A 25618-nucleotide genomic window follows, 5' to 3' on the forward strand; every position below is an offset into this window, starting at 1 on the left:
TAGAGGTGTTGTGGTGGTTATGGTATAGCCATTCAACACACTGTGTTTTTGTGTAGAAGAAGGATAACAAACATCTGTAATACTGCAGGGTATAATGAGGTAAATGCCTGCTTTGCAAATGAAATTGATTAGTTGATCTTTTTGTGCCAATACACACACATCGTTTTTAGAGCCGTACCTGTACTAGTCTTTGACAGAAAAGTGTTCTTCCAATATCTTTATAGCTAAGTAGCTGCAGAGAATAGAGATTTTTAGTATTTATGGTGCTGTATTGCTTTTAGTAATTCTGAGAAAGCTTATAGAAAGATGTCATAGCATAATTGTTTTTAGTTTTCAGGGTAATCCTTGAAATATCAGCTAGAAAAATGCAATCTGTCACTTCTGATGCAAAATACAGACAGCAATATAAAGTAAAAATCCAGAAGCGCTAAGTCGATCATCTATGACTTCATGTTTGTCCCCACTTGGGACACTTATTCTGAATAATGATGAGAATATTTTATTTTTTAATGCCAGGTGTATGTATGTACATGTCATAGAAGGTTCAAAAAGTGAAGGTTTAAAGTGTTAAAGATTGTAGAACACTTATTTAAAAATACAGAGTTTCTGACACTTTGCCATATAAATAAGGCTTTTATGTTACTCTAAAATGTCCAAGCTGTGATGAGGCTTTTGAAAATTTTCTCATGTGCATGATGTGATGATGGTGAAGGCAGAGCCACTTGTTCTTTCCAGTACTGTATTGTGATGGGTTGACCTTAGCCAGGTGCCTATCCTTCCAGCTCCTTGCTTGCTGCCCCTCCTTGATAGAACAGAGGGGAAAAAATAAAATGGAAAAGCTTAGGGGTTGAGAGAAAGCGAGGGAGATCACTTATCAGTTACTGTCACAAGCAAAATAGTCTTGGGGAAAAATAATTTGGTTTATTTTAGTGCCAATTAAGATAGAATTGGATGGTGAGTAACAAAGGTAAAAACTAAAATGCCACCTTCCACTTGTCTTTGCTTCTGGAGGAGTTAAGTGTAGGTATTGCATAGCACAGGTCATACCTGTTCCTCTCCACAGCTGGAAGGTGTATGTTCTTCTACATATTTCTTGGAACACTGAGTAGTTTAGAAATTGAAATAGCAGCTTTTTCAGGCTCTTAACTCTTAGGATTAATGTATGAACTGTGTTTCAGTGAAGTTAGCCTTCATAAATGCTATTTTGTTGGCCTACAGGATTTTAAAATACAGTTATCTTGCTTACCAGGCTTGAGTTTTGAGGAAAAAAAAGGCTAATCAAGGCTATTTTTGGTCACTGTCAAATCAGGTTTTATGTTTGATTCTGTTAGGCAGTGGTGAATCGTGGAACCAGAAATGGTTGATGGTCAGTTTGCACCTCTGAATTTGCAGCTCAAGTTGAGTTTCATGAAATTAAAATCTAAAGTATGTACATCCATTTAGTTGGTACTTACTTTTTTGCATAAATGATCTAAAAATATAATTCAAGAGGAGAGGGAAAAGTACATACAAGTAAAGAAATTTATATAAACCCCAGTGGTTTTATATGGAAAGCAATATAGATTAATGTCAATATTCAGAATTTGCTGCTAAATTGACTAACCTGGAGATGAACAAGAGAGGTTGCTGTATGTAGTTCCTTTTATTCAGTCTTTTTAAAGAAGTTTTGATTTAAGCCCATCCACTATAAGTCTATTTCTTCCCTGGTGCTGTAGCTCTCTGTTGATGCTGACTGCACTGTTCAGAAGAGGCACTTCATTCTGTCAGTGGATATTAGGAGTGGCAGTAGACTGGAAGAACATGCTCTTGATAGTAAAAAACATTCCTTTTCTCTCTAGGAAGAATATAGAAGTAGTGCATTTTTCTTCTCCTATTAGCAAGAAGGTTTGGTTAGGAATAAGGTCTTTGTTGTGAATACGTGGCACTTTAAGAAAAACATGTTTGATTAATGTGTTAAACAGAATGTGTTTGTGTGTTTCCAAGTATCATCTGAGGACACAGCTATGACAGTAGTGATGTCCAAATACAGGTGCACTTGTAGCATGGCATGTATTTCAAAGACAATCAGGCTGCCCTCAGGAAATTTGGATTAGATTAATACCTTGTGTATGGGAAGCTATGTTCTGAAAATAATAAAAAGTATTAAATAATAGTATTTACTAAATAGTACTTACTAAATTTTTAAGTTAGAGAACTGTTACTTCCTCTTGTGTTTCCCCCTTTCCTGAAAGTTGGACCTTTCTCACCCTGGTGCCTCTGAATATACAAACCTCATTTAGTGTTGCACCTGCAGGCAGGTTAACTGAAGTCCAAATGCCACAAGGAATTCCAGAGAGGCTGGCAGAAACAAAATATTTATGACAAGAATAACAGTATGTAGGAATTGGTTATGGTGGCTGCTTTTCAGACCATGTTATAAATCAAACTGTAGTAGTGTGTAGGGATGTAGGCTGGCTCCTACTTTGAGCCTCGTTTTTGTGCAAGGGAGAACTTTTAAAAAGAAGTGCCACTTTTCTCTTCTGCTTCCCCTGACCTAGCTGTACCCAGGGGCTCAAGAATTCAGTGCTCAGCTGTGGATTATCATACTCTCTGCACGATAGGGAAGTCTGTAGTCACTCTGTTGGACAGTTTGACTTCAGAAGGGGATAATGCCCTCCTGTAAACCCCAAAAAATAATTTAATACATTAAAAAAAAAATACTATACCAGGGAAGAAAACAAGCATTATTTCTGATTAGGGTTAGGAGATCAGAATCTTGTCATCTAACCTAGAAGGCTGTATAAATACGGTTCACAAATGGTAAGGCATGTATCTTTGCCTCACAAATAACTATCGATTTTGTGTATGTAGGTATATATATATCTGTGTGTGTGTAAAAAATGAAGGATTTTTGACAGAAAATATATTGGAGCTGAAGTATTTTCTGGATCTGGGACTACCAAATACTGATTTAGGGTGGTTATAAGATACAGCCCCTGTCTATAGCACACTGTGTGACTTTTTGCCCTGTGAATGGCAACATCTGTAGGGAAACTGTTGCAGGCTTTCCCTTTCTATGGAGGGAGGGATTCCCAACTACATGAGTTTATTGGCATTTCAGAGCAGCACAAGACCATACTGTAACAGGTGCTGGAGGCGACTATGCAGTGTCAGTTTTTTTTCTTCATTGATTATGAAATCAAAGTTCCATTTTTAGTGCTTCCTTTTTATCCTCTGTTTATACCAAATTAGGCTTTGCCTGTGCAAGATAGTGCACCCATGCTGAGCTGCTGTGCTTTGATTTGGGAGCTAATTCCTAGCTGAAAATGGTTACTTCAGTTGCTTGGTTTTGACTGCTGGCTGTGCCTACCTGCCTCAGTGTAGAGGTATAAGGCTGTAAACTGAAACATAATAAAAAGAAAGGTCTTTCAGGGAGATGTTATGCATTTGTTTCCCCCACTGCAATATTCACAAAATTAAGTTAAATCATGCTGACACACTGCATTGTATTTTTGCATACACTGTTTTGAAAATTGTCTTACTACTTGTTAATTTGGCCTGTTCTGGCTTCGCTCGAGATATTTCTTCTCCCTGCCCCTCTTTGTGGAAAATCTTTGGGTCTTCCTGTTTAAAAATCTTTCATGAAGCATAACAGAACTTCCATAATTATGTCTGTGTTGCTGCTTTCAATCTAGGCTGATACCAGCTTTGTCTGTTATGTGGCAAGTTTTTTTGCAAGTTCAGTGAACTTTGTGGAACAGTTTGACATGGTCTTTCAATGTGATTTTTAGCTCATTTCCTTCCCACTTTTTCTCTCATTGCTCCTCTTCTTGGTTCATACAGACAAATTAAAAAAACCCAAACTGTAGATTCACATGCCAGGGTTGTTTTTATTCCATACAGAGCTTGAGTTCCCACCTGGATTGGGATCCTCTCTATTTGCAGTGAAGAGTTTGATAAAATGACAAAGTTTGTAGCCCTTGGTTGTCATCCTTTGCCAAGGACCTGCTAAAAAGCGTAACAAGTTCTCCCACAGCTGCCTGCAAAACAGTGTCTTGGCACAGCACCCTTCTACCCACTAATATTTCAGACCCTGCAAAGTGTGTCTCTAGACATGTGGAGAGACAGTGAGATTATGGTGTTACTGTGGAAATATTCTGCATCACTGGGGCTGAACAGGGTCCTTGGTCTGTAATGGGTTCTGTACTTCTAAAGTTATTTGCTTGTGCCTTTGAAAAGAAGCAGCTGGATTGAATTGCATTTTGGAATTGTTATCAAGCTGGTGACTCACAGGCTGTTCCTCAGTGTTTGAGGGACACAGGTTCTCTGTTCGCCACTTGTAAGAGGAACAGCCAAATTGTGTTTTCTTGTTCTAAAGTGACTTTGCTATCACTTCCCTGGCCCACAGTCTCAGCTCCATCAGGGATACTGCAGTTATGCCTTCTTTCCCTTTTTTCCTGCCCTTCAGTCTTCATCTTTCACCTCCTGAGCACTAGAGTCAGTTATAGGTTAGGAAACAGGGATTAAACTTAAAATTTGTGTAATTAAGGCTTCCCAAAAAAGCTTTATTTTGGGAAGTGTTACAAGTTTAAAAAAAAACTTAACAGAGAGGTGATCACAGATCCAGTTCCAACAAGGTTAAGCATTAATTTTCTGTAAGGCAGGATGGAAAGAATAGATGAATGATTTTACATTGTGATAGGTGTGTTTTGTACATTCTGAGGTCATGAGAGCCTTTGATCTCACTCTGTGAGAGAGCCAGGCTGCAGATGTTCTGTCTGGCTACTGATGTAAACCTCTTGCTTATTAGTTTCTTCTGATTTATGCTGGTACAAATGCTTTTTAAATTTTTTTTGGTGGGGTATATGGGGTGAGAGAGGAAAAAAGATAAAGTACTAGTGCCTATCTAGTCGTGTTGTGGCTGGGACGTTTAGGGAGGGGAGTCTCTGGACTAGATTAGCAGATAGGAATGAAGGATTGGTCAGTTCCAGGAGCCAGATAAAAAAGGCTGGAACTGAGCTCTTCATGGACAAATTTCAAATGCTGGACTAGAGAAATTTTGAGTGGTGTGGTTTGAAAAGAAGGTCAGGGTGAGGGAAGTGGTTGGCCATGTGTCCCTCAATTGCAAGGCAATCTTATGCATTTAACTGACTGGAGGTATGGATATGGAAATCCATAGTCCCAATGTAAATAAGGAGAAACTTCCAGCCGTCTAGTTCTAATATGATTAGAAAACTGAGACTTTCAGGCAGCCTTTAATTGCAGAGATAAGTGACTAATGTCTCTGTTCTGACTTTGTGAAAGTCTCAAATGGATTGTGCATGCTGTTTTGTTGCTTGGGCGGAAAACGGTGGTGTTATTTTCATTACTTGCTAGTAATTAGTAAGATGCTAGATGTTGTACAAATGTTGACATACTGCTGCATAAAATCAGTGTAAATGCCAATATATAGCTCTCCTTGATTTTGAAATTAAGGCTATTGCTGTCTTTCTTTTATTCTGTTGGAAATGGAACACAAAACCAAGTAAATACTACAGCAATATGGATAGCTGGGAGCACAGTCTGACTTCAGGTGCCTCCTTTGCAGTACTGTGTATTGCAAATCCTTTGCAGTTGTTACATGATGGTATCTATATTGAATGTTCATCATCCTGAGGAGGTTACAGAGGTTCCTGGATTGTAAGGTCACTGTCTTACGAAATGTAACATGAGATCCAGCACCTGTGGCAGTTAACGTGGTAAAATACTACTTTCCTCCCATGGTGTTCTCTTAATGATAGAAATTATTTCTGTAATCTTGTGGGTTGGGGATTTCACCTTTACATTTCTAATCTCGACCTGAATTCCAGCCTGAATTGAATGTAGCTTAACTGGTCTTTTTTTTTCCCTCCCTTTTGTTTTCTTTAGATGATAGCACTGATTGCCAAACTGCATCAAAGAAAGAAGAGCAAAACGACAAAGAAAAGAAAGATGAAGAAGAGACTCCACTGCCCACTTACAGAGCCAAATCGATTGTTGAGAGTTGGGTGTGGGGTAAACAACCAGGTATTGCAGCCGTTTTGGTCATTGTCACTGACATTGTGTTCTATAATGATCTCTACTTTTGTAGCATCATGAAGTATTTGTATCAACTGTACTTGCTGACCTCTGCATGTGTTAAGTTAGTGAAATAAGTTGGATAAGTGGTTAACTGTGAATGAAATTAAACATTTGCTGTAATTAGTTTCAGGTTTAATTAGACTCTAGACTTGAAGAGTCAATTTGCCCCTTTCAGGCTGCTTGAAGGAATGATGGACTGACATGGAGTAAATGAAGTTACCACTGAAAAGTTCCAATGTCTTCAGAATATTTCTTTTCAGTTGCAGACGTTATAAAGAAATTCCTTAGTTTCTGAAGCCTGAATTTTCTGCAGGCAGTAATGTTTTAATAGGTGATTTTTCTCTTTGGTTTCATGGTCTGGTGGATAGGTTTGTGTGAATCACAGGGGGGAACATTGAAATGGTCCGTTCAGGTAACAGTTTGTCCTGACCTTTGCTGACAGTAATTGCACCTGTGGTGGCAGTGGAAAAGCAGTTTGTGTGTTCACATCTTCGTGTAGTGGTCTATAAAATACTTCTTTTTATATTGAAGCCAGTTGAAGTTTGTGGCTGGTTGTTACTGTAGAGCAGCAGTTCATTGTCTAAAATTGTCCATGTTTAAAAATAGCACATCAGAAGAAGCCTCAGTTCAGTAGTTTATTTTACAGTTCCTGGTACATGATGTTGCCTGATTCAGAAGTTGGCATGTACAAACTTCAGAGACATCTGTTGTGCCACTTGTCCTTTCCCCTCACCCAGAAGCACTTGAAGATCCCTGGGAAAAGTATTATCTCTTCAGTGCCAGAATCTGCATCTGTGTAGCTGTGTTTGCTAGGGGAGATACTTGTTTCTGTTGAGCCACAGGTCAGCTGCCAGTCTGCTGTCCTCTGCTCTGTGCCAGCCTGCTTGCTCCCTTTCCTTAAGGACAGGAGGACAGATGGATTTGCTGTCACTCTGCTAGTGGGACAGAATCTTGCAGTATATCAGGAATGATAAGAATTGCCACTACAGTGGAAGAGGGAGTGAGAATTGAATGTGTTGGAGAGATGCGAGCTGAAGGTCACATATTTGTCTTATATTCTTATTTAATGTTTGTTGCTGAGAAGTAAAATAAAAAATATTTTACAGCATGGTAGTCTAACTGTCAAAAATCTTACCTAATTTATTCCAGCTGACCAAACTGTTTAGGACAAGACTTGACCTTTAAGCTCACTTTCTAAGTATTTTTTAAAAAATGGAAAAACAGTTTTTCAGAATAAAAAGGATGTATGTGTGTTAGGAGTTTTCAGGAAGAAATACCTTTCTGTCTTGTAGTTACTTTTAGTGCTTATATGTAGTATGGTTTATTGCTGCATGTACAGATTCTTATTCTAGAAGTAATGTGTGAAGTCTTTATAATTTGTCAGAAATAAATTGTTTTCCTTGGTCTCTGTTAGCATTTGTGCTTGAAGTTTGTATCATCTAGCTGTGACAAAAATCCTTAAACAGTGCTATGAACACACTTGTGCTTTATTTATACAATACATACATTTATTGTATAAATAAACTGCGTGCGTGGCTTTTGTTCATGATTGTAGCTTACCTTGTTAATTTTTGTTTTGCATTTGCCAGAAATATAGCTTAAGAGCTGCCTTTTGAGCCATCCTAGTTTTTGTGGTTTGGTAATTAAATTTGCAAAAACTATATAGAATCACTTCAGTTTTGATACTTTCTGTTTATGTTTCATAAAATCAGAACTGTTTTATGCATTTCTTCTGTTATCCTTTAAAAAATACTTTTAAACATTTCCTTGTCAAAACCAGGAGGGAACTTTTAAAAAGGAGAATTGCTTCTTAAATATATCATAGCTGATCAAGTAAGAATTAAAGATTTACTATGTCTTCATTTATAGTTTATATTCCTTTACAAGTAAGGTGTAATTTGGAGATGGAGATTTAAAGTTATATTAGAGAAAGAACTGAAGAGGCATTTAAAGCCAGTGTTTCAGGTCAATACACTGAAGTATTTCTACTGAGTTTAATGATTTACAGCCTTACATTATGAAAATAGTAACTAGTTATTAGACACTGTATGCTTTAGAAGTGCTGTAATACAATCTTATTTTGCCAAGTGTGGAAGATCTTGGTGTTGAACTTCAACTAATCTAGGTCAGTGGGCCTTGTGACACCCCTCCCCCATGAGGGCTAAGAGATTGAGAGCACAGAGAAAAACCTGCTCATTAAATGTGTTGAGAAACAGTACTTCATGTGCCCCTCAACTCCATGCTTCTGTCATCTTGGCACAAGTTCAGAGAGGCAGAATGCTTTCTCTAGGTCTCATATCACTGTGCTGTCAGAACAGGGCAAAGACATCATAGGATTTTTTTTTTTTTTTTTTTTTTGTAAGTCTTACTATCCCAAGTACTGTAAGAATACATAAGATAATAATAAATACATGCGTGTAATAATTATTTGACTTTAAGGTGGTTTTCTTCTTTCTCTTGCATCTTAGTGTTCTTCCATTTCATACTCAGCTCTTTTGTGACACCACTGTTAAACTATTCATTTTTTATGTGAAGGTTCTCTTAAAATATCTTCTGCATATTGTATTCATGCTGGATTGAGTACATTCATAAAGCAGTTCCTCTGATTCTTCCTAAAAGAAAAAGAGGTGTACTACATTAATAATTTTGCTTTTCTGAAGATATTTAGGTTTTAAGATCTTACATGATCTGAGGTCTAGGTGTTCAGCCCTAGATAATGGGGAAAAAAACCCCTAAACTCTTTGAAGTGGTTGTTCAAAGCCTACAGAAAATAGAGCAGGATTTCATCTGCATGGGCTTCTTTTTCTTAGTCATATTCTGCTTAAGGTTGGCTATATTGAATCAAACTTCACAGACAGCGGTGCATCTTATTTTTCTGATATTGTTAGTACAATATCACCAAGGTTGCACCAAGAAATGCTTTATAGGCACTACTGAAGAGGCAAGGTTAGAATTAACCATGTGACTTCAGTGAGCTTGTTGAGATAACTTGTTATTACCAAGTGCACTTGTATTCCTGCATTTGTGTTCTGAGCGGAGACAGGCAGAACTTCCATCCTCTAAAGGACTTTTAGTTACATGTTGAAATCTAAATTTACACTATGTACAGAAGTAATTAAAAAGTAGTCATGGCATTGAAAAAACTTTTCTTGTAGCCTTCCTTACTGAGATGTTTTCAGCTTTTATCAAATTTCTTGATTCATACTTTCAAGTTCAGATTTAGAAATGCTGAGTCAAAGGATGAAATTTGACCTTCCTGTTTTATATTTCTCAGACCTCCTTCATCCCTGTATTTTCTTTTACTTTTTTTGCCTTTGCATCATCATTCCATCCTGTTCCCTCTACCTCAGCTTGAGACACTTGTCCAGCTCCAAATATCTGTTTGGTTGCTGTTGACACCTTTAAGCAGTGTATGTGTTAGCATGTGGTTTTACACACAGACAGGAGTTTAAATTCTTGCTATTTTGTTCTGTGCATGAGTGTTAGAACATCAATTTAAACAAGTTTTGCTGATGATCTAAAACTTTGAATTACAGAACCGTAGAGTATGCTGAGTTGGAAGGGACCTGTGAGGACTATAGAGTCCAATTCTTGGCCCTGCTCAGGACAGCTCCAAGAGTCACAACCTGTGGCTGAGAGCATTTTTCAAATGCTTCTTCAACTCTGTCAGATTGGGTGCTGTGACCACTTCTCTGGGGAGCTGTTCCAGTGCCCAACCACCCTCAGGGTGAGGAACATTTTCCTGATATCCAGCCTAAACCTGCCCTGTCTCAGCTTTTTGCCATATCCTTGAGTCCTGTCACTGGTCACAGGCGTGAAGGACGGGTATTTGCCCCTCCACTTCCCCTCACAAAGATGTTGAAGACCACAATGAGGTGTTCCCTCAGTCTTCTCAAGGCTGGACAAACCAAGTGTTCTCAGCTGCTTCTCATAAGGCTTCCCCTCCAGACCCTTCACTGCCCTGCACCCAGCCACAAAATGAGAGGCATTCTGAATGCACATGCAGCTGATCAATATTTCTCCTGCTGAATACTAATAAGGTGAAGTCTGATGTTCATCTTTCCAACAGGGGAGCAGAAAGCTAAAAGCTAAATGCCCTTTAGGCATTATATTCATTGTTGGTATAAAATAACATTGAAAGCCTATTTTGGTTTGTTTCTGAAGGAAATTATGTGTATATGATGGCATTTTTGTCCTTCACTCTGACTTTTCAGTCTGCTCATTCTAGGTTTGAAGGGTCATTAGAAGCCTGTTAAGCCAAGCCAAATGCATCCTTTACCTCTTTTTTGTCCAGTGGGAATAATGTGTAGTGGAAGGGGAAAGAGAAGACGAAACATAAAATTCTCTAGGAAATTAGAGCACATTAGTTCTGCTGGTGACAGGAATGTGTACTCATTATAACAGTAAATTCATGCCAAATTCTGCTTGAAATGTGTTTCCAAGTCTGAAATCTCTCCACAACTGTAACTTCTATGTTTGCTGTTACCAAAGTTTGTGAGTCAACCTTGTTTCAGTCTGACATTGGCATTTTGAAGGTGCCTAATTAACCTGTCAGAAGCATATGGTGTTCCCTAGAAGAGCTAATGAGATGAGTGTTAAGGAACCACAAAGCATGTTAATTTATTTCTTTGTGCTGCTAAAACAGGAACAAATTGCCTTTGGACATGCTACCTATCTTAGGCTGGTGTCAGGTTAGTGTTCTGGCTGTGGATGAGATGGTTTTAAAAGCTGCTGTCTTCACCTGTTTGTTTTGTCCCATTCTGCTCAAGTATTTGAACAACACCACTTCTTAGTGCTGTTCTGTCAAATAGGCTGGGTTAAACAATTCTAGTGGTTTTCCTTCTAATGCAGGGAACTTTGGCCAGGATGAATTAAGAAGTGAAGATGTGTAGTTGTGCTCTTTGCTAAGAGGAGGGAGAAATGTGATAAATTTTGACAAAAGAGGGTAAACCCCTTACCTGGCTCTACTGCAGGCAGCAACATACCTGACTGTAGCTGCCAGTTAACAAGTATTCTGCTAATGGTGGTTTGAGAATTTAAACTGGTGTGTTATCACTCCAACTCCAGCTCTTATGGTGCAGATTAGGTAAATAAAGTGTCTACACGCTTCACAGAATAAGTGGCAAAAGTGTAGCTTTGCAAAGGATGGTTAGCATCAAGGACTGGTGTAGAGACATGAACAGTTTTGTTTAAAGAGTTCCCTGTAACCTTCTCAGATGACATTTGAATCGTTGCTATTAATAAGCTATTCTCTCATTAGACTGTTCAGTTCATCAGTAACAAGTGTTGCTCAGATTTGAAGGTTTATTGAAATGAGTTTCACTGCCTTGATTCCCAGATGTATTTAAATCTTTGGAAAGATTAACTAAATTTTCTGTAAAGATGAATTTACTTGTGGAATAAGAGAGGATTTAAAGTGAGGAAGTGTATAGATATATCTCACTTAAAAATAATGTTACTTTTAATAAAACAAGACAGTCCTTGGTTCAGTTTTTAGATGTCTGAGTTGTAAGGATATTATTACCTGTTCCAGCCTTTACTACACTTTGTATATGAACTTTGTTTTGCATTCTTGAAATACCAAGGAAGTTTGTATAAAATATTTATGAGCAGAATTATTTACTTTTGGTATTAAGCCTTCCTAAAATTGCGGCCATTTTTAACTGTGAAGACACATCCTTCTGTCCCAGCTTTAACCTCCCCCTAGGCCTGAGATCATTGAAACTTGTCAAGTCCGAAAACTTAACAAGGCAATTCTGCTAACAAGAAATGTATCTTTCTTAATTTGTGTAACACACGGGTGTCATTGTGTCTGATCGGAAGTAGTTTGAAAGGTATGCAGTTGCAGACTTTCAGGGAAAGTTCCTTGCGAAGGAATTGCTAGAGGATTGGTGACTAGGTGGTCTCTGCTTGTCCTAAATGTTTCTTTCTAGTAGTCCCTGTGATGGATTTTTTGTAAGCATGTTGTTTTGAAACAAAGGGCTTTTTCACTGTGTCTTCAACGCTCAGAAACAATTTTCGAGGGTTTTTAGGTAACTTGCCAGGCAGGAATGAAGGATGAATGCTGTAGCTCTGTATTACCTGATGGACTCCGCTGAATCTATCACCCTGTGCTTGTTTCCTATAGCACCAAATTTAGAGTCTCTTCCCCAAACATAAGTGTTGAAGTGCCTTCTTTTTTCACCGTTGACTACTTTACTTTTCCTATAGATATGAGACCATAATCTGGGAGATGAATTTGCAGGATGAAATTGTTTGTCAAAACAAACAGTGATAAACAAAGTCTCTTTGTGAAGAACAGAGCATGGTCGTTTTGTACCTTGGTGTTGTAGCCTGGTGGTTATTTAGAGTTTGATAGGATTTTAGTGTTAGGGAAGGGGGGAAAAAAGGAATGATTTTTATGTCTTTGGATTGTTTGCTTAAAGGGATCATGGAACTGGGATGTCAGTATCAACTATATTCTGTTGTGCTACTCTGTTTTTTGTTTGTGCTGCAGAGTTCTTTGGGAGATTTTGTAGAGCTAAAATTAGGGATGGTGTGGCTTTTTGTCCAATTTCTTGTTGGTTTTGTCATATTTCTTGTTGCTTGAGTCAGCATGTATAGTTGTCTCCATCACTTTCATCTGAGAGGTCTAGACTGCAAGTCATGTTTTTTAATCTCTTCTCTCTTATTGAAAAAATATGTCCCTCATAGTCAGGTGGAAAGGTGTGAATTGCCTAGGGAAAGGAGTCTAACACATGAAATGGTGAAATGTGAGTAGCAAGGTTGGAAACAGGCTGGGGTGATGCTGACAGCAAACCGTAAATGACTGTGCAATGTGATCCGGTGGCAGAAAGGGCTGCTTGAATTCTTTCCTGGGTACACAAAAATGGGGGACAAAACTTTGAAATACTTTTTACAGCTACAGTTGCAAAAGAAGTTCTGTGCCTCCTTGGATAAAACCTTTAACCACAGAGACTACCATAAATTTATCTACATTTCTGTAGTTTGGAGGCACTTGTTCCAAAAATATATTGATTTTGTATGGTTTGGGGGTTGTTTTTTTGTAATTATTTTGAAGTGTGTCCATCTTCTCGCAAGCCGTTGTTACATATACGCAGACATATGGGGTTTTTTCATACCCCTTAGTCAGGTGTCATTTGAAACAAAGATACTTCTGTGTAGCTGCCAAGCAACAAATGTGGTTGGCTTAGGGACAAGTAGAGTAATGCAGTGCAAAGAGGAGTGGGGTGGCTCAGTGATCAGACTGTTAATGAAGGGACAGAAAGGAACCCCTTTAGGAATTGTATGCTTTGTTGGTATTTGTCCTAGGAATTAAAGCTACAGAGTATATAAAAATACGGTTTCTAAGTTTTTGTTTTGTAGTGGTTTTCTGTTGTTGCTTTTGACAATGTACTTGCTACCATCTGTTATTAGATTACTAGGACTTTAGGCTGTTGTGTACTTACTCTGGTGAAGAGAAAAAAGAATTAATATTCTGGTATTGGTACATAAGTCAGATCTTTTATTTACTAATAGTGCTTAAAAGCACCTTAGATTTCTGACATTATTTGTTTCAGAAGCCTAACAGCTCTTGGCAGTGATCCTAGAACTTCTGAGAGTAGTTTTATAACTTCTGAGAAACTTAAGATAATGGGTATGAGATGGAAAATGAAAACATATTCGTGTGGGGACTTGCAAGGGTCTTGCCTGCACTTAAGAGAAGTCTGACTCTAAGGTTGGATGATGATAAGAATTTGTTGTCTAACTTGTTTTTTTGAAATGCATAAATATTTTCTGTGATGTTTTAATTTCAGACATAAAATGAAGGTTTAGATATGTTTAGACAAAACAAGTTTTGATTATAAACTTTGTCTAAACACCTGTTAAGTAGATTATATTTATGTCATACCATGTGCATTAAGTATGAAAACAGGGAGTTTACTGGATTCAGACTTCTGGTCAATTTACAGTTTTCAATTTGTCTTGATTTTCTTATTATTTTTCTTGATACTGTGTGTAATAAAGATGAATGTCCATAAAGTGAGACCTCTCTCTGATTCTCAGACGTGAATGAATTGAAGGAGTGCCTTCATGTCCTAGTGAAGGAACAGCAAGCTCTGGCCACACAAACTGCAACGACAGCTCTCTCAGCTATGAGGCTAAAGCAGAGGCTGGTTATCCTGGAACGATATTTCATTGCTTTGAACAGAGCAGTTCTTCAGGAGAACGTCAAAGTAAAGTGGAAAAGTAGTAGTGTTCCTCTGCCTGCTGTGGATAAGAAAAGGTAATAACACATGCATGAGCAAGTTAATCCATTAGAAAAGCCATAGAAAGGTTATCAACCTTTCTGTGAGAGCTTAATCTGATTTATTCCTCCTTGTGAAACATTAATTGTAAAAAACCTTCTTATTTCTTAAGATGGCTTTACCCTATTAAGTGGTGTTACCTGCCATCAGTCCTTCTTGCCTGGCGCTTTCTTAAAGTATTTCTGTTTGTACTAGTAGGTTTTTATTGTAATTGTTGTAGATATTAAACTTTGAGCTATAGGTATACATTTATTGAAGTACTTCTTTTGTTCTGCTCAGCTAGAAAGTATGAAGAAGCCTGTTTCAGAAATGGTGCTAATGGAAATCACATCATTTGAATAACAATATATTTTTGTCAATAGTTGCTCAGTTAAATAGTAGCTCAGCTCACATAAATTTAAAAATGCAAATACATAAAAGCAGAACATAGAACTTTAGCATGGGTGAGAAATGATGTAATTGCGCATTTTATATGCAACTGTTTCAAGAGAAGTAACTGAGTAAGGAATTGTCTGATTACTTTTCATGTCTGGATAACTATCTAGACCTAAAAATAGAAAAATCTATCAGGTAAGGCATTAAATAAAGTGTTCAGTAGCTGTCTGACAGAACGAGCAATTTGGCTAGGGAAATTTTTGTTAGATTGTCTTCAGCTTCAGATATGAAAGGAGAATGTAAGTAGATATCACAACTAGTTATTATGGAATTTGAGTTCTGACAAGGATGTCTTTCTCTGAATAGACTGTTCTCTTGAAATTTTTTTTTCAGCTCTGAGTAAATAGAGCACTGATACATCTAAGTTATCCGTTTTCAGAAATGCAAGTATATTTTCTTGAAAAAGTCCTAAGCTGTTCACTTTCTTTGTAGTCTCACAACCAAATAGACTTGGTGATTCAGTGTTGGAAGTGGTAGGGAGTCTCTTGTTGCTGACTACAAAGGGGAGCTTACCTAAATGAATTTGATTGTCTGTGTGAGAAGTTAACAGAAATGAATGTGAGTCCAGTGGATATTACCAAAAGTTGAAGGTCTCTCCCTTCCTTACACACACAAGTACAGGAACTACAAAGAGAGATTTTTAGCACTGACACTTGAATAGAAAGATAAGTAATGACAAAACGAGTAGAATTAACTATCAATAATGAAAGATTAATTTTAAAAGGTCCGCAAGCTTAGTTTATGCAGTCGAAACAAATGAAAAATGTAGACTTCCTGAGTAAATAATTAGTACATGAAGTACCTTATGGTTGTGTATTTTGAATAAAGCATCATAATTTCACTTTGTGTAACTATGGGCGTTTTCGTGGTGGCAGTACATTCTGCTTGTCTGATTTATATTTTTCTCTGTTAAGCTTTTTGGTATTGGACATGGAATTGTTTCTTTGAGGTGGTTGAAGCTGAATTTTGGTTGCTGACATTTTGATGCTGTTCACCTTGTTTGTCAGGGCAAGGTGATTCTTTACAAATAAAAATGATGTAATTGTATATGCATGCATAGGGCTAAATTATAAATTGAATATATGTTATACAAAATAACCATAACATAAATATATATTGTAATACAAATTTATTGAAACTATTCATACATAATTTTATTTAGCTCAAGACCTGTAGGCAAAGGTGTGGAAGGACTTGCACGTGTTGGATCCCGAGCAGCACTTTCATTTGCATTTGCTTTCCTTCGTAGAGCCTGGAGATCAGGTAGGTCTACTCTTGAGCATATTGCATATTTATTTCATTTGAAGCCACGTGACTCATTAAAGTGTGTATGTTAAATATTGGCATAGAACTATAAATTTATGAATAATAGGTTTGCATAATTGCGCTTATGTGATACTATGCCCAACAGTGTTGTTGCTGATCAAAGCCACCTAAGTCAGTATCAATGTTGGGTTTTTCTGGGATATTTTATGCTGAGGAAGGTAAGTTGGGATTCCATGAAAAGCATGGAATTTTAATGCTAGATTTCAGAAAAGTTAGATTTGTTCTTCAGACAAGGTCAAGCCACTATGTTATCACATAATGGTAGCAGCTTAGAGAAAGCTTTGAGTATGAAGCTTGTGTTTAGTTTGTGTACTTGTCAGCTGTTGTCAAATTGCAGAGGTTGGCAGAATTGTCACCTGTGCTGCTAAACCTGCCTGTCTCAGTCTGGTCCATTTGGTCAGATGGCAGGTGTGGGCTTACTCCAGCCAGCCCTAGTTCTCTTTTCTCAGTGGCTGCATAGTTTGGGTTTTCAGCTTTCTGACTTTTTTTGTGAAGATTCCTTCAGAAACTTGCAGTCAAATGTTCACGTGGAAATTAGAACTTTGTCTGTACGAAGTAACTTGTATCTCGTGTTGGAGAAAAGCTCCACAAAATATTGTGTACAACAGTTTCTCTAACTTCTGTATCAGTGGGACTGTAACTGCTGTTGCTGTGTTCCTTAGGTGAAGATGCAGACTTGTGCAGTGAGTTGTTACAGGAATCACTTGATGCACTGCGAGCTCTACCAGAGGCATCCCTTTTTGATGAAGGGACTGTGTCTTCTGTGTGGCTGGAAGTGGTAGAAAGAGCTACTAAATTCCTAAGGTCTGTTGTGACTGGGTAAGTTTCTTTTTTTGAGCTGTTAAATGGCAAGCTTGCATCTCACAGAAGCTGGTAGTATAAACATAGTGACTTACAAAAATTTGTAAGATTTCCTTCCTCTTCTAATGCTATACAAGCGAGCAAAAAATTAATGAACTATTGAAATTATGCTCTTTAAATTTGATTTAATGATTTTAGCTGCTTAAGAAAAATCTGAATTGGAATATTCTGAATAACTGCATGAAGAGTTAACAAAAGAATTGTGTTTTACTAATGTAAACATATCCACAGAAGAATGCTTTGGTACATATGTGCACTCTTAATTGTGCCCTTCAAATATAGTAAAATAATACAGATTTTTCTGCATGAGGGAAAATACACTCATGTTGGACTTAGAACAGTCCACTGCTTTTCCCTGTTAATTAGGCTTCAAGTTGTTATCTTTACAGTAGTTACTAGCAGTTATTAGAAATGTCTTTTCAATACCAGAACTACATCCTTAAGGTGAATATCATAAAACATATTTGAATTTCACCTGTGAAAAATGTTTTTCATCTTCATAGCATGCTTAATAGAACTGTAGATAGATAGTGAAGCTTGGGGCATTTTTGAAGCCTAGCTGTCCCTCTAGAACTTGATCTAGCTCAGAATCTGTGGACTTTTCTTCTCAATTGCTTTCATTACACCTTTGATATTTTTCTGTAAGTTCAGTGGTTCTTGGGGTGCTGTAGATGCTTTTGGTAAGCTATTATGTATTGTTTCTTATTAGTTAATGTATCTTATTTGGCTTTAAAACAGAGATGTGCATGGAGCTCCCAGTACCAAAGGACCAGGAAACATTCCTTTGCAAGACCAGCACTTAGCACTTGCCATATTGCTTGAACTGGCAGTGCAGAGGGGTACACTAAGGTGAGAAGCACAAGCACTCTGATTTTTAACCATCACTGTTGGAATGGGCTGACAGTCTTCAGTTTTCATGGATTTGGGTTTAATGTAATAATTGTGGTTCAAAGCATACACACCCGTTCACTCAGGCAGTGGTGATTGAGACCTAATACTATCTAGATTGCAAAATCCATTTTTGATATTATGATCATCTGTTTAAAACAGAAAGCCCTGACGTCCAGGTTTGCTAAACTTCAAAGTGCAGAGATCAAACTGTATGGGTAACCTAACCCAATAGTTTTAGGAGTGCTTATTAATAGAAAGTGTTGATTCCCTCTTTCAGCCAAATGTTGTCTGCAGTTATGTTGCTGCTTCAACTTTGGGATAATGGAACGAGAGAAACGGATAATGAGCGATCTGCACAGGGAACAAGTGCACCCCTTCTACCTTTGCTACAAAGATTTCAGAGTATAATATGTAATAAAGACATGCCCAATACTGAGGAAGAGATTCAGGTACTTATTCATGGATTATTTGAAAGGGGCATTATGTTGGAGTCAAACTTCATTTGCCTAGCTAAAATAATAATAAAATTATCCAAACAAAATTGGTGGTGGTGTTTTCCATGTAAGATGTTGTTCAGTTTTCAAGTGAACATTTGAGTTTCTTGAGGTAGGTGGGAGAATGTCACAGCATTAGAGGTGAGCATTGTGTTTTGTAGTTAATGCTGATGTGATCATGAACTTAGATGTGGCTAAGTAACTTTTCTGCATATTTGAATTGTTTTTGTGTTTAAAATTAATTGAACTATGACTTTTAGTGAATATTACTGAGGATGATAAGATGTAATAAATCAATTTTATTATGCTTTTAACTTTCTATTATATACAGTCTGACTATTTTGTCAATGTTCATGTTTCAAATTTTTCCGTAATGTAAAAAAAGGGATGTGCAGAGTTAATTAATTTTCTCTTACACTTGTGTAGTCATCTCGTCTAAACTTTATTGTATATCTGTGTGTGTAGTCTCATAGATATACCTGGAATGTTTTTCTAACTGCTCTCTTCTGTTTTTCCAGCTCCTGACTTACCCTCTTAGTCCAAATGAAAGTTTTCTGAGGTATCTGACTTTGCCACAGGACAATGAGCTGGCGATTGATCTGAGACAAACAGCTGTGGTGATCATGGCCCATTTAGACCGCCTTGCCACCCCGTGTATGCCTCCACAGTGTAGCTCTCCTACATCTCATAAGGTAATTGTTTGCAGTATCAAGTACAGTAGAATGTTTTCCCTAAAAGCATAACTGAATCTCAGAATGCAAGGAAAACAGCTCCTAAGATTCTTCAAATTCCTTTCTGATATTCACAATGTAACTCTGAGTTCTGAAATTTGTCTTATCTGGGTAACTTTTATTACATCAGACCTTTTTCAATGAGCCTTGGAGTGCAATTTTATGGTTTATGAACCATTCTTTCTTACCACACTATGGCTAATTCTGCTGTATTTTGAGCTGTTCCTTGTGTTTCTCTGAGTAAATTCTCAAGACCAGACTTTATAAATGTTGGGGGTCTGACGTACTAAAACAATAAAAGAAAGAAAAAAATAAGTGCCAAACTTTCAAATCAGAAAAATCTTGGCAGCTCTTACCATAGGTACTTACTGCTCATTTAGTACTAGTCTGAACTGAATGTGATGCGTGCGAATCTTTATTTTTGGTATCTTCTAATTAGTTAGATTTATTGACTGTTGGAAAGAATGATAATCTCAGAGGTTTAAATTATAATTTGCTCTGTGGATTTTCTTAAGCTGTGTGTTTCAAAATTTAGTACTTACAGAATTTCTTATTTCCTAGGGATCATTGCAAGAAGTCATTGCTTGGGGATTAATAGGTTGGAAGTACTATGCTAATGTGAGTGGTCCAATTCAGTGTGAAGGACTGGCCAACCTTGGTGTTGTACAGGTTGCTTGTGCAGAGAAACGTTTCCTGATACTATCTAGAAATGGAAGAGTTTATACACAAGCTTATAACAGCGATACTCTGGTGAGAGTTTTTTACATGTTTTTAAAAATTTGTTCTGTATTACTTTACAAGTTTCCTCTTCTAAATATTTATAATTCCTTAAGAGAGTAGATGGAGACATGCTAATTTTTGTGAGCTTTCTGTACTGTTATATTTGAACTTTCAGAAATAATGGAGTTTGTCTCTTGGGTTGATTGGATGAAAAGCTTATGGATTCTGTAATTTCTACCAGGCTAGAGGTTATGGATACAATGATAATTGCTTTTATTGATATGCTGCCCTTGGTAACTTCAGAAGTTGGCAGATATGAATGTATTTTACTTTAGTGATATATAATTGTGTCCAAGCTGTGTAGCTTCTCAAACAAAAATATACTGTAAATAGAAGTCTTTGGCACTAAGGTAACCTGTACTGTTAAGGTAAACACTATTTTCATATGTACTGAAGACCTATAAGAGTGGGAACAAATAACTTCAAAGTATTGCTTTTGTCATATTTGACCATTTTTTTCTTCATGCCTTCACCTCATTAGTTTGAGAGCAAAGTTTTGACCGGAAATAAGCAAACTATACCAAGCTATGTGATGGAAAATGTCAGCAGATTTTGAAAGTGTATTGCTTCTGCTTGGTTTGCAGGGACCACAGCTGGTGCAGAGTCTAGCTTCCAGAAACATTGTGAAGATAGCAGCACATTCAGATGGGCATCACTATCTGGCTTTGTCAGCAAATGGTGAAGTTTTCTCTTGGGGCTGTGGAGATGGTGGAAGACTAGGTCATGGGGATACAGTGTATGTATTAAAAATAGTCATAACATTTATTTTCAAGTGTTCTGAATTTATAGTAAAAATTACTTTGTTGTGTATATAAGCAATGTTCAGCACTTGACATTTGGCTCTATTACTAAACAGGACTTGAATTTTCCTTATTTTCTCTGTCTAGGATATTCCCAGTTCTCTGTTAATGCTGCTTTCTGAAATACTTGTAGGTAGAGGGTGTAGTAGTGAGCAGCGTTATTAGGCCTTTTATTAAAGGTTTTATGAATCTAGAGCGCATTTCCTCTGAAATGTTGACTCACGTGTTGGAGCAGGGTCATTATTTTTTATGCACTCATGTTGTACATTATTCCATTTTTCCTGGACATAACTCTCCTGCTTTTGTGTAGTCTACAACAGGATTGTGTAGAGGGTGTACATCAATACATTTTAGAGATTTTAAGTGTCTTCCTCCAGTGCAGAATTCCCTCAAAAGCAACAGAGAGTCTACACAGAGGTTATCAGTGTCATTGAATTAATTGTTCAGATACAGTAATTAAAGGTAGTATTTTTAACAGTAGACAAATATTTTATAAAAATGTTGCATGAACTCAGTTGGAAACAGAAGTTGCAGTTGTTAGACATTCCTTCAGTGGTTTGTATGTTGTTGAACAGTTTGAACTTTTGGCTCTTTATGTTTTGTTCCTTCAGACTAATAATAAGGTTTGCAGGTAGAATTGCAGCAATTCAGATGAGTATGTCACACCTTTTATCAACTACTCATCAAATCACCTTTTGTGAAATATGTCACCTTCTCTTTAAACAGGCCTCTGGAGGAACCTAAGATGATATCTGCTTTATCTGGGAAGCAAGCTGGGAAACATGTTGTTCACATTGCGTGTGGAAGCACCTACAGTGCAGCCATTACTGCTGAGGGAGAGCTGTACACATGGGGACGAGGAAACTACGGCAGGCTTGGGCATGGTGAGTTAGCTGAGATCTTCAAAGGAGTTGTTGAAGAATTTAGTGCCTGTTGCAAGTTATCTTTCATCCCACCTAAAGCTGATTTGAGAACCTTATGTGGCTTCATGTGAATTGAAATAATTATAGGAGAGATTGTCTCAAACCCCTTAAATTCTCTGAGTAATGTGGAAATAAGCAGTTGAATGGAGAAGAAAAATCTGTGATGTTATCTGTTCTTTTGCTTGTGAAGCTAAGACTATTTCATGGGTTAAATCCTTGTTGGATGTCACAGAAATCGTAAGGGAGTTTACTCCTGATACTGAAATTTAAAAACAAAACTAAAAGACACTGAGCTACACCCACATAACAAAACATCCAAAAGCAAACAAGCAAAAAAACCAAAGAACCTGTCAGGCCGTCTGGGTTTTGCTTCTCACAGAATTATTTTGTTTTGAAGGTTCCAGTGAAGATCAGACCATCCCAATGCTGGTCACGGGGCTGAAAGGACTCAAAGTTATTGATGTGTCATGTGGGAGTGGAGATGCTCAGACTCTTGCAGTTACTGAGAATGGTTAGTAGCAAAAAAAACTCTAAGTAAGGTTATCTGTCCTTCCTTTTACTCTGAAGATATTTATACTGCAGATATGCTTATTTCTAGCAGCTGGAATTTTGTAAGAATTTGAAGCTGAAATTCCTTCTGGGGAAATAAATATGTACATTTATACATTTTGCATATAAAGTTGCAGAGATATGCAGTATGTTCGTTATGAATATGCAAATATATTGGGTTATGGTGTATATATTTCATGTAAATGTATAATGGAAGCACAAAATAATACATATCCGTGCATGTGTCTAAATTTTATTCGTTACTATATAAGTACAAGTATCTCATATTGTCACAAGAGCCAGAATTCAAAGGAGGAGAGCTGTCTCTGTTAGCCCTTTGGAAGTGTCAAAGAGAAGCTGCATGGAAGTTCATCTTTCCAACATCTCTGACCAAGGTGCCTAAGTTGAGGCAGATTTGAAACGTGCTTTTCGTTATTGTGTGAGGTTAAGCCCCAAAGTCATCTGTTAGGAAGCAGATAATTCTTGGAAGCTAGTTTTTCCATTGAAATATAGCTGGTTAATATGATGTGAATTATTTAAAAACTGAAATGTTTACTCATACAGGAAATGGAAACCCAGATTTTATCAATTTTTTTTTTCCTCTCTGATCTCTGCCTTGCATGCTTCCATTTTTTATCAGAATACCTTAGGGACTCTGCTTATTCAAGTAGGTAACACAAATACATCAGAATGTAAAGCAGGACTTTCATTTTGGACATGCATGGGTTTACCATTCTTGAACCATAATTTTAGTTACTGCAGATGCAGAATGACTTGACTGTTTCTAAGTTCTTACATCAGAATTAAGAGTTAGTAGTGTATTTCAAAAGAACACGATAAATGTGGTGATTTCATTGCATTTTGAGAAATGCTTGAATGATATAAACTGAAAATAAAAACAGGTTTAACAGACAATTTGGCTATTTGATGGGAAATGTTCTGTAAATTCTTATAAATAATAAAGCAGTTTTTAACTTGTTTGATTTACAGTAAATCCTATACTTTATATATTTTTAAGAAGGACTTTCCATACACTGATGGATTTTCAGTGCAGGTTATATGTTGCACTTTTTATGTTTCGTTTTTTTCACCATGAACGCTTTTCACATATTATTCTTTCTTATTGTCACAAACAATTAGAAATTAATTTGGAACTGCTTTTCTTAAAATATAATTTAAAATTTGTACTTGTTACAGAATCTTGGATTTTTTAAGTACTTGTTAAAACAGATGACTTAATTACATGAAAAAGGAGTACAATTTTTTTTTGTTTTCTTTCTCTTGATTTAAAGGCCAGGTGTGGTCTTGGGGTGATGGAGACTATGGAAAACTGGGAAGAGGAGGTAGTGATGGTTGCAAAACTCCCAAGTTGATAGAAAAGCTTCAAGATCTGGACATTGTGAAAGTACGCTGTGGGAGTCAGTTCTCTATTGCTTTAACCAAAGATGGCCAGGTCTACACCTGGGGCAAAGGTGACAATCAGAGACTTGGGCATGGGACAGAGGAGCACGTTCGATATCCCAAACTTCTGGAAGGCTTGAAAGGTAATTATCAGAGTTGGAAACATTCCACAGCTCCTTCTGTTGTTGGAGCTTTTTACCAGACACAAGTGAACTTTACTTTGAGTGATGATACCGTGTGCTCTGTCATATTTTATGCTGGTAGTGTTGAAAAAGCTAACAATATGCATTTCCCATCACTTCTGCATTTACACCTACAAGATTTTAGCAGACTTAGAGACACCATGTTATGACTGCTTTATATGCTACATGCCTTGTGTTCTCTTTATTCTTTTTGCTTTTCTTTTATTAGGTTCACAGAAATGCTTATTTAACGAAAGTATGTTTGCATTGTCATGCAAATAAATATATATATAATAGATGCTTAGATTGAGGCAGGTGAACGGAATAAATGAAAATAATAGACAACAAATAATGTCATTAAATTTGTATTTGACTTTTGACTAGTGTGTAATGGAGTGAAAATGGTTTCCTTAATTTGTGAGAAACCTGAGGTACTGTAGGGGAAGATGAGGAAGAAACCTTTTTTATTGCTCTGTCTTTCCTTTAAATTGTTCTTCATATATGTTGAATAATCTGAGTAAGAATAACGTTATAGTCTCTCATCATAGATGGGGAGATCTTTAAATAACTCTTTCCCAAAAAAGTTTCTTAAGTAGAAGGGACACAAAGTAGAAGATTTGTTTTTAAACTTGTAAACTTCTGTACTTATCTGTCTCTTGGTTTATGCTTTGCTGTACTGTTCCAATCCACTACTGAAGCAGAAATGAGACTCATGACATCCATAGTATGTTCTGTGGTTGTAATTAGCATAGTTTTCCTTACCTCTGCTATTTTTCTGACAATGATTGTAATATTTATGTTTTTAATGTCTAACTTTCCTATCAGGAAAGAAAGTGATAGATGTGGCAGCTGGATCTACCCATTGTTTAGCACTGACTGAAGACAGTGAAGTGCACAGCTGGGGAAGCAATGATCAGTGTCAGCATTTCGATACTTTGCGTATCACCAAGCCAGAGCCCACAGCTCTCCCGGGATTAGACACAAAGCATATCGTTGGAATTGCTTGTGGACCTGCTCAGGTAGGTTTAATTTTTGAATTATTTGGTTTTACCTCCCACTGAGGTTAGTTCTTATTCTGAATAAATTAAGGCTTTGGGAAAAAAAAAATCTTGTGCAGTTGTGTTACCAAAAAGGGTTAATTAGCTTTCCCTCTTGGGTGTTCTGAGTAGTAGCTATTTATGTGTTTTGTCTTTGTCTGGTACAGCAATTGAGGAGTTGTCTGCAGAATGTTTCCTGTGGCAAAAATATTGAGGTGTCTGGAGTGGGTATGACAACATGGGAAAATGTTATAAGGCAGTTCTAGATCAGTAGGATTTTATTTATGTTTACAACGATGAAAGTAGAGCGTTCTCTTCAGCCGTTGTGCTGGTATTATTTCCACATCGTCTGTTACTGGTTGAATGCAGATTTAGCTTTACACTCTTATCTGTAACCAGTGTCATATTTAGAAAATAACTAACTGTGGAACTTTGTATCTTGTTTCCATTTATAGAGTTTTGCTTGGTCATCGTGTTCAGAATGGTCCATAGGCTTGCGGGTACCTTTTGTGGTGGATATTTGCCCTATGACATTTGAGCAGCTGGATCTGTTACTGAGACAAGTGACTGAGGGAATGGATGGATCCTCTGACTGGCCCCCTCCTCAGGAAAAGGAGTGTATGGCTGTGGCAACATTGAATCTTCTAAGACTTCAGGTGCCTTCAATTTCTTACACTTTGAGCAGTCATTGAGCTGAATCTTTTCACTAAATTGCTTGGATGGAAACTATGACCTTTAATGTGCCTTAAAACACTTCTATTGATTTTAAAAAGTGAAATAACTATCATTTTATACTCTGAAATTTAGCATCTTGTGGTTATTTTTTGTTCTTTTTGACAGCT

At 37.1% G+C, this 25618-nt stretch overlaps 1 protein-coding gene across 2 annotated transcripts in view; it reads left to right on the forward strand.

Moving 5' to 3' along the window:
• The window catches only part of HERC2 (HECT and RLD domain containing E3 ubiquitin protein ligase 2), a 102339-nt gene that overhangs the window by 12923 nt on the left and 63798 nt on the right, over nt 1-25618 (forward strand). Inside the window, exons 4-17 of one of the 2 annotated variants that reach the window (XM_063392512.1) lie at nt 5887-6024; nt 14125-14344; nt 15964-16064; nt 16790-16946; nt 17727-17837; nt 18157-18328; nt 18892-19065; nt 19666-19854; nt 20469-20620; nt 21411-21568; nt 22005-22118; nt 23449-23700; nt 24565-24758; nt 25232-25432. In XM_063392512.1, the coding sequence (XP_063248582.1) occupies nt 5887-6024; nt 14125-14344; nt 15964-16064; nt 16790-16946; nt 17727-17837; nt 18157-18328; nt 18892-19065; nt 19666-19854; nt 20469-20620; nt 21411-21568; nt 22005-22118; nt 23449-23700; nt 24565-24758; nt 25232-25432 (2333 nt within the window). The remainder of the gene's footprint in view (nt 1-5886; nt 6025-14124; nt 14345-15963; nt 16065-16789; nt 16947-17726; nt 17838-18156; nt 18329-18891; nt 19066-19665; nt 19855-20468; nt 20621-21410; nt 21569-22004; nt 22119-23448; nt 23701-24564; nt 24759-25231; nt 25433-25618) is intronic. The other variant, XM_063392513.1, reaches the window with a different exon arrangement.

This window comes from Prinia subflava, chromosome 3 (assembly GCF_021018805.1).
Source record: "Prinia subflava isolate CZ2003 ecotype Zambia chromosome 3, Cam_Psub_1.2, whole genome shotgun sequence".
Taxonomy (NCBI): domain Eukaryota; kingdom Metazoa; phylum Chordata; class Aves; order Passeriformes; family Cisticolidae; genus Prinia; species Prinia subflava.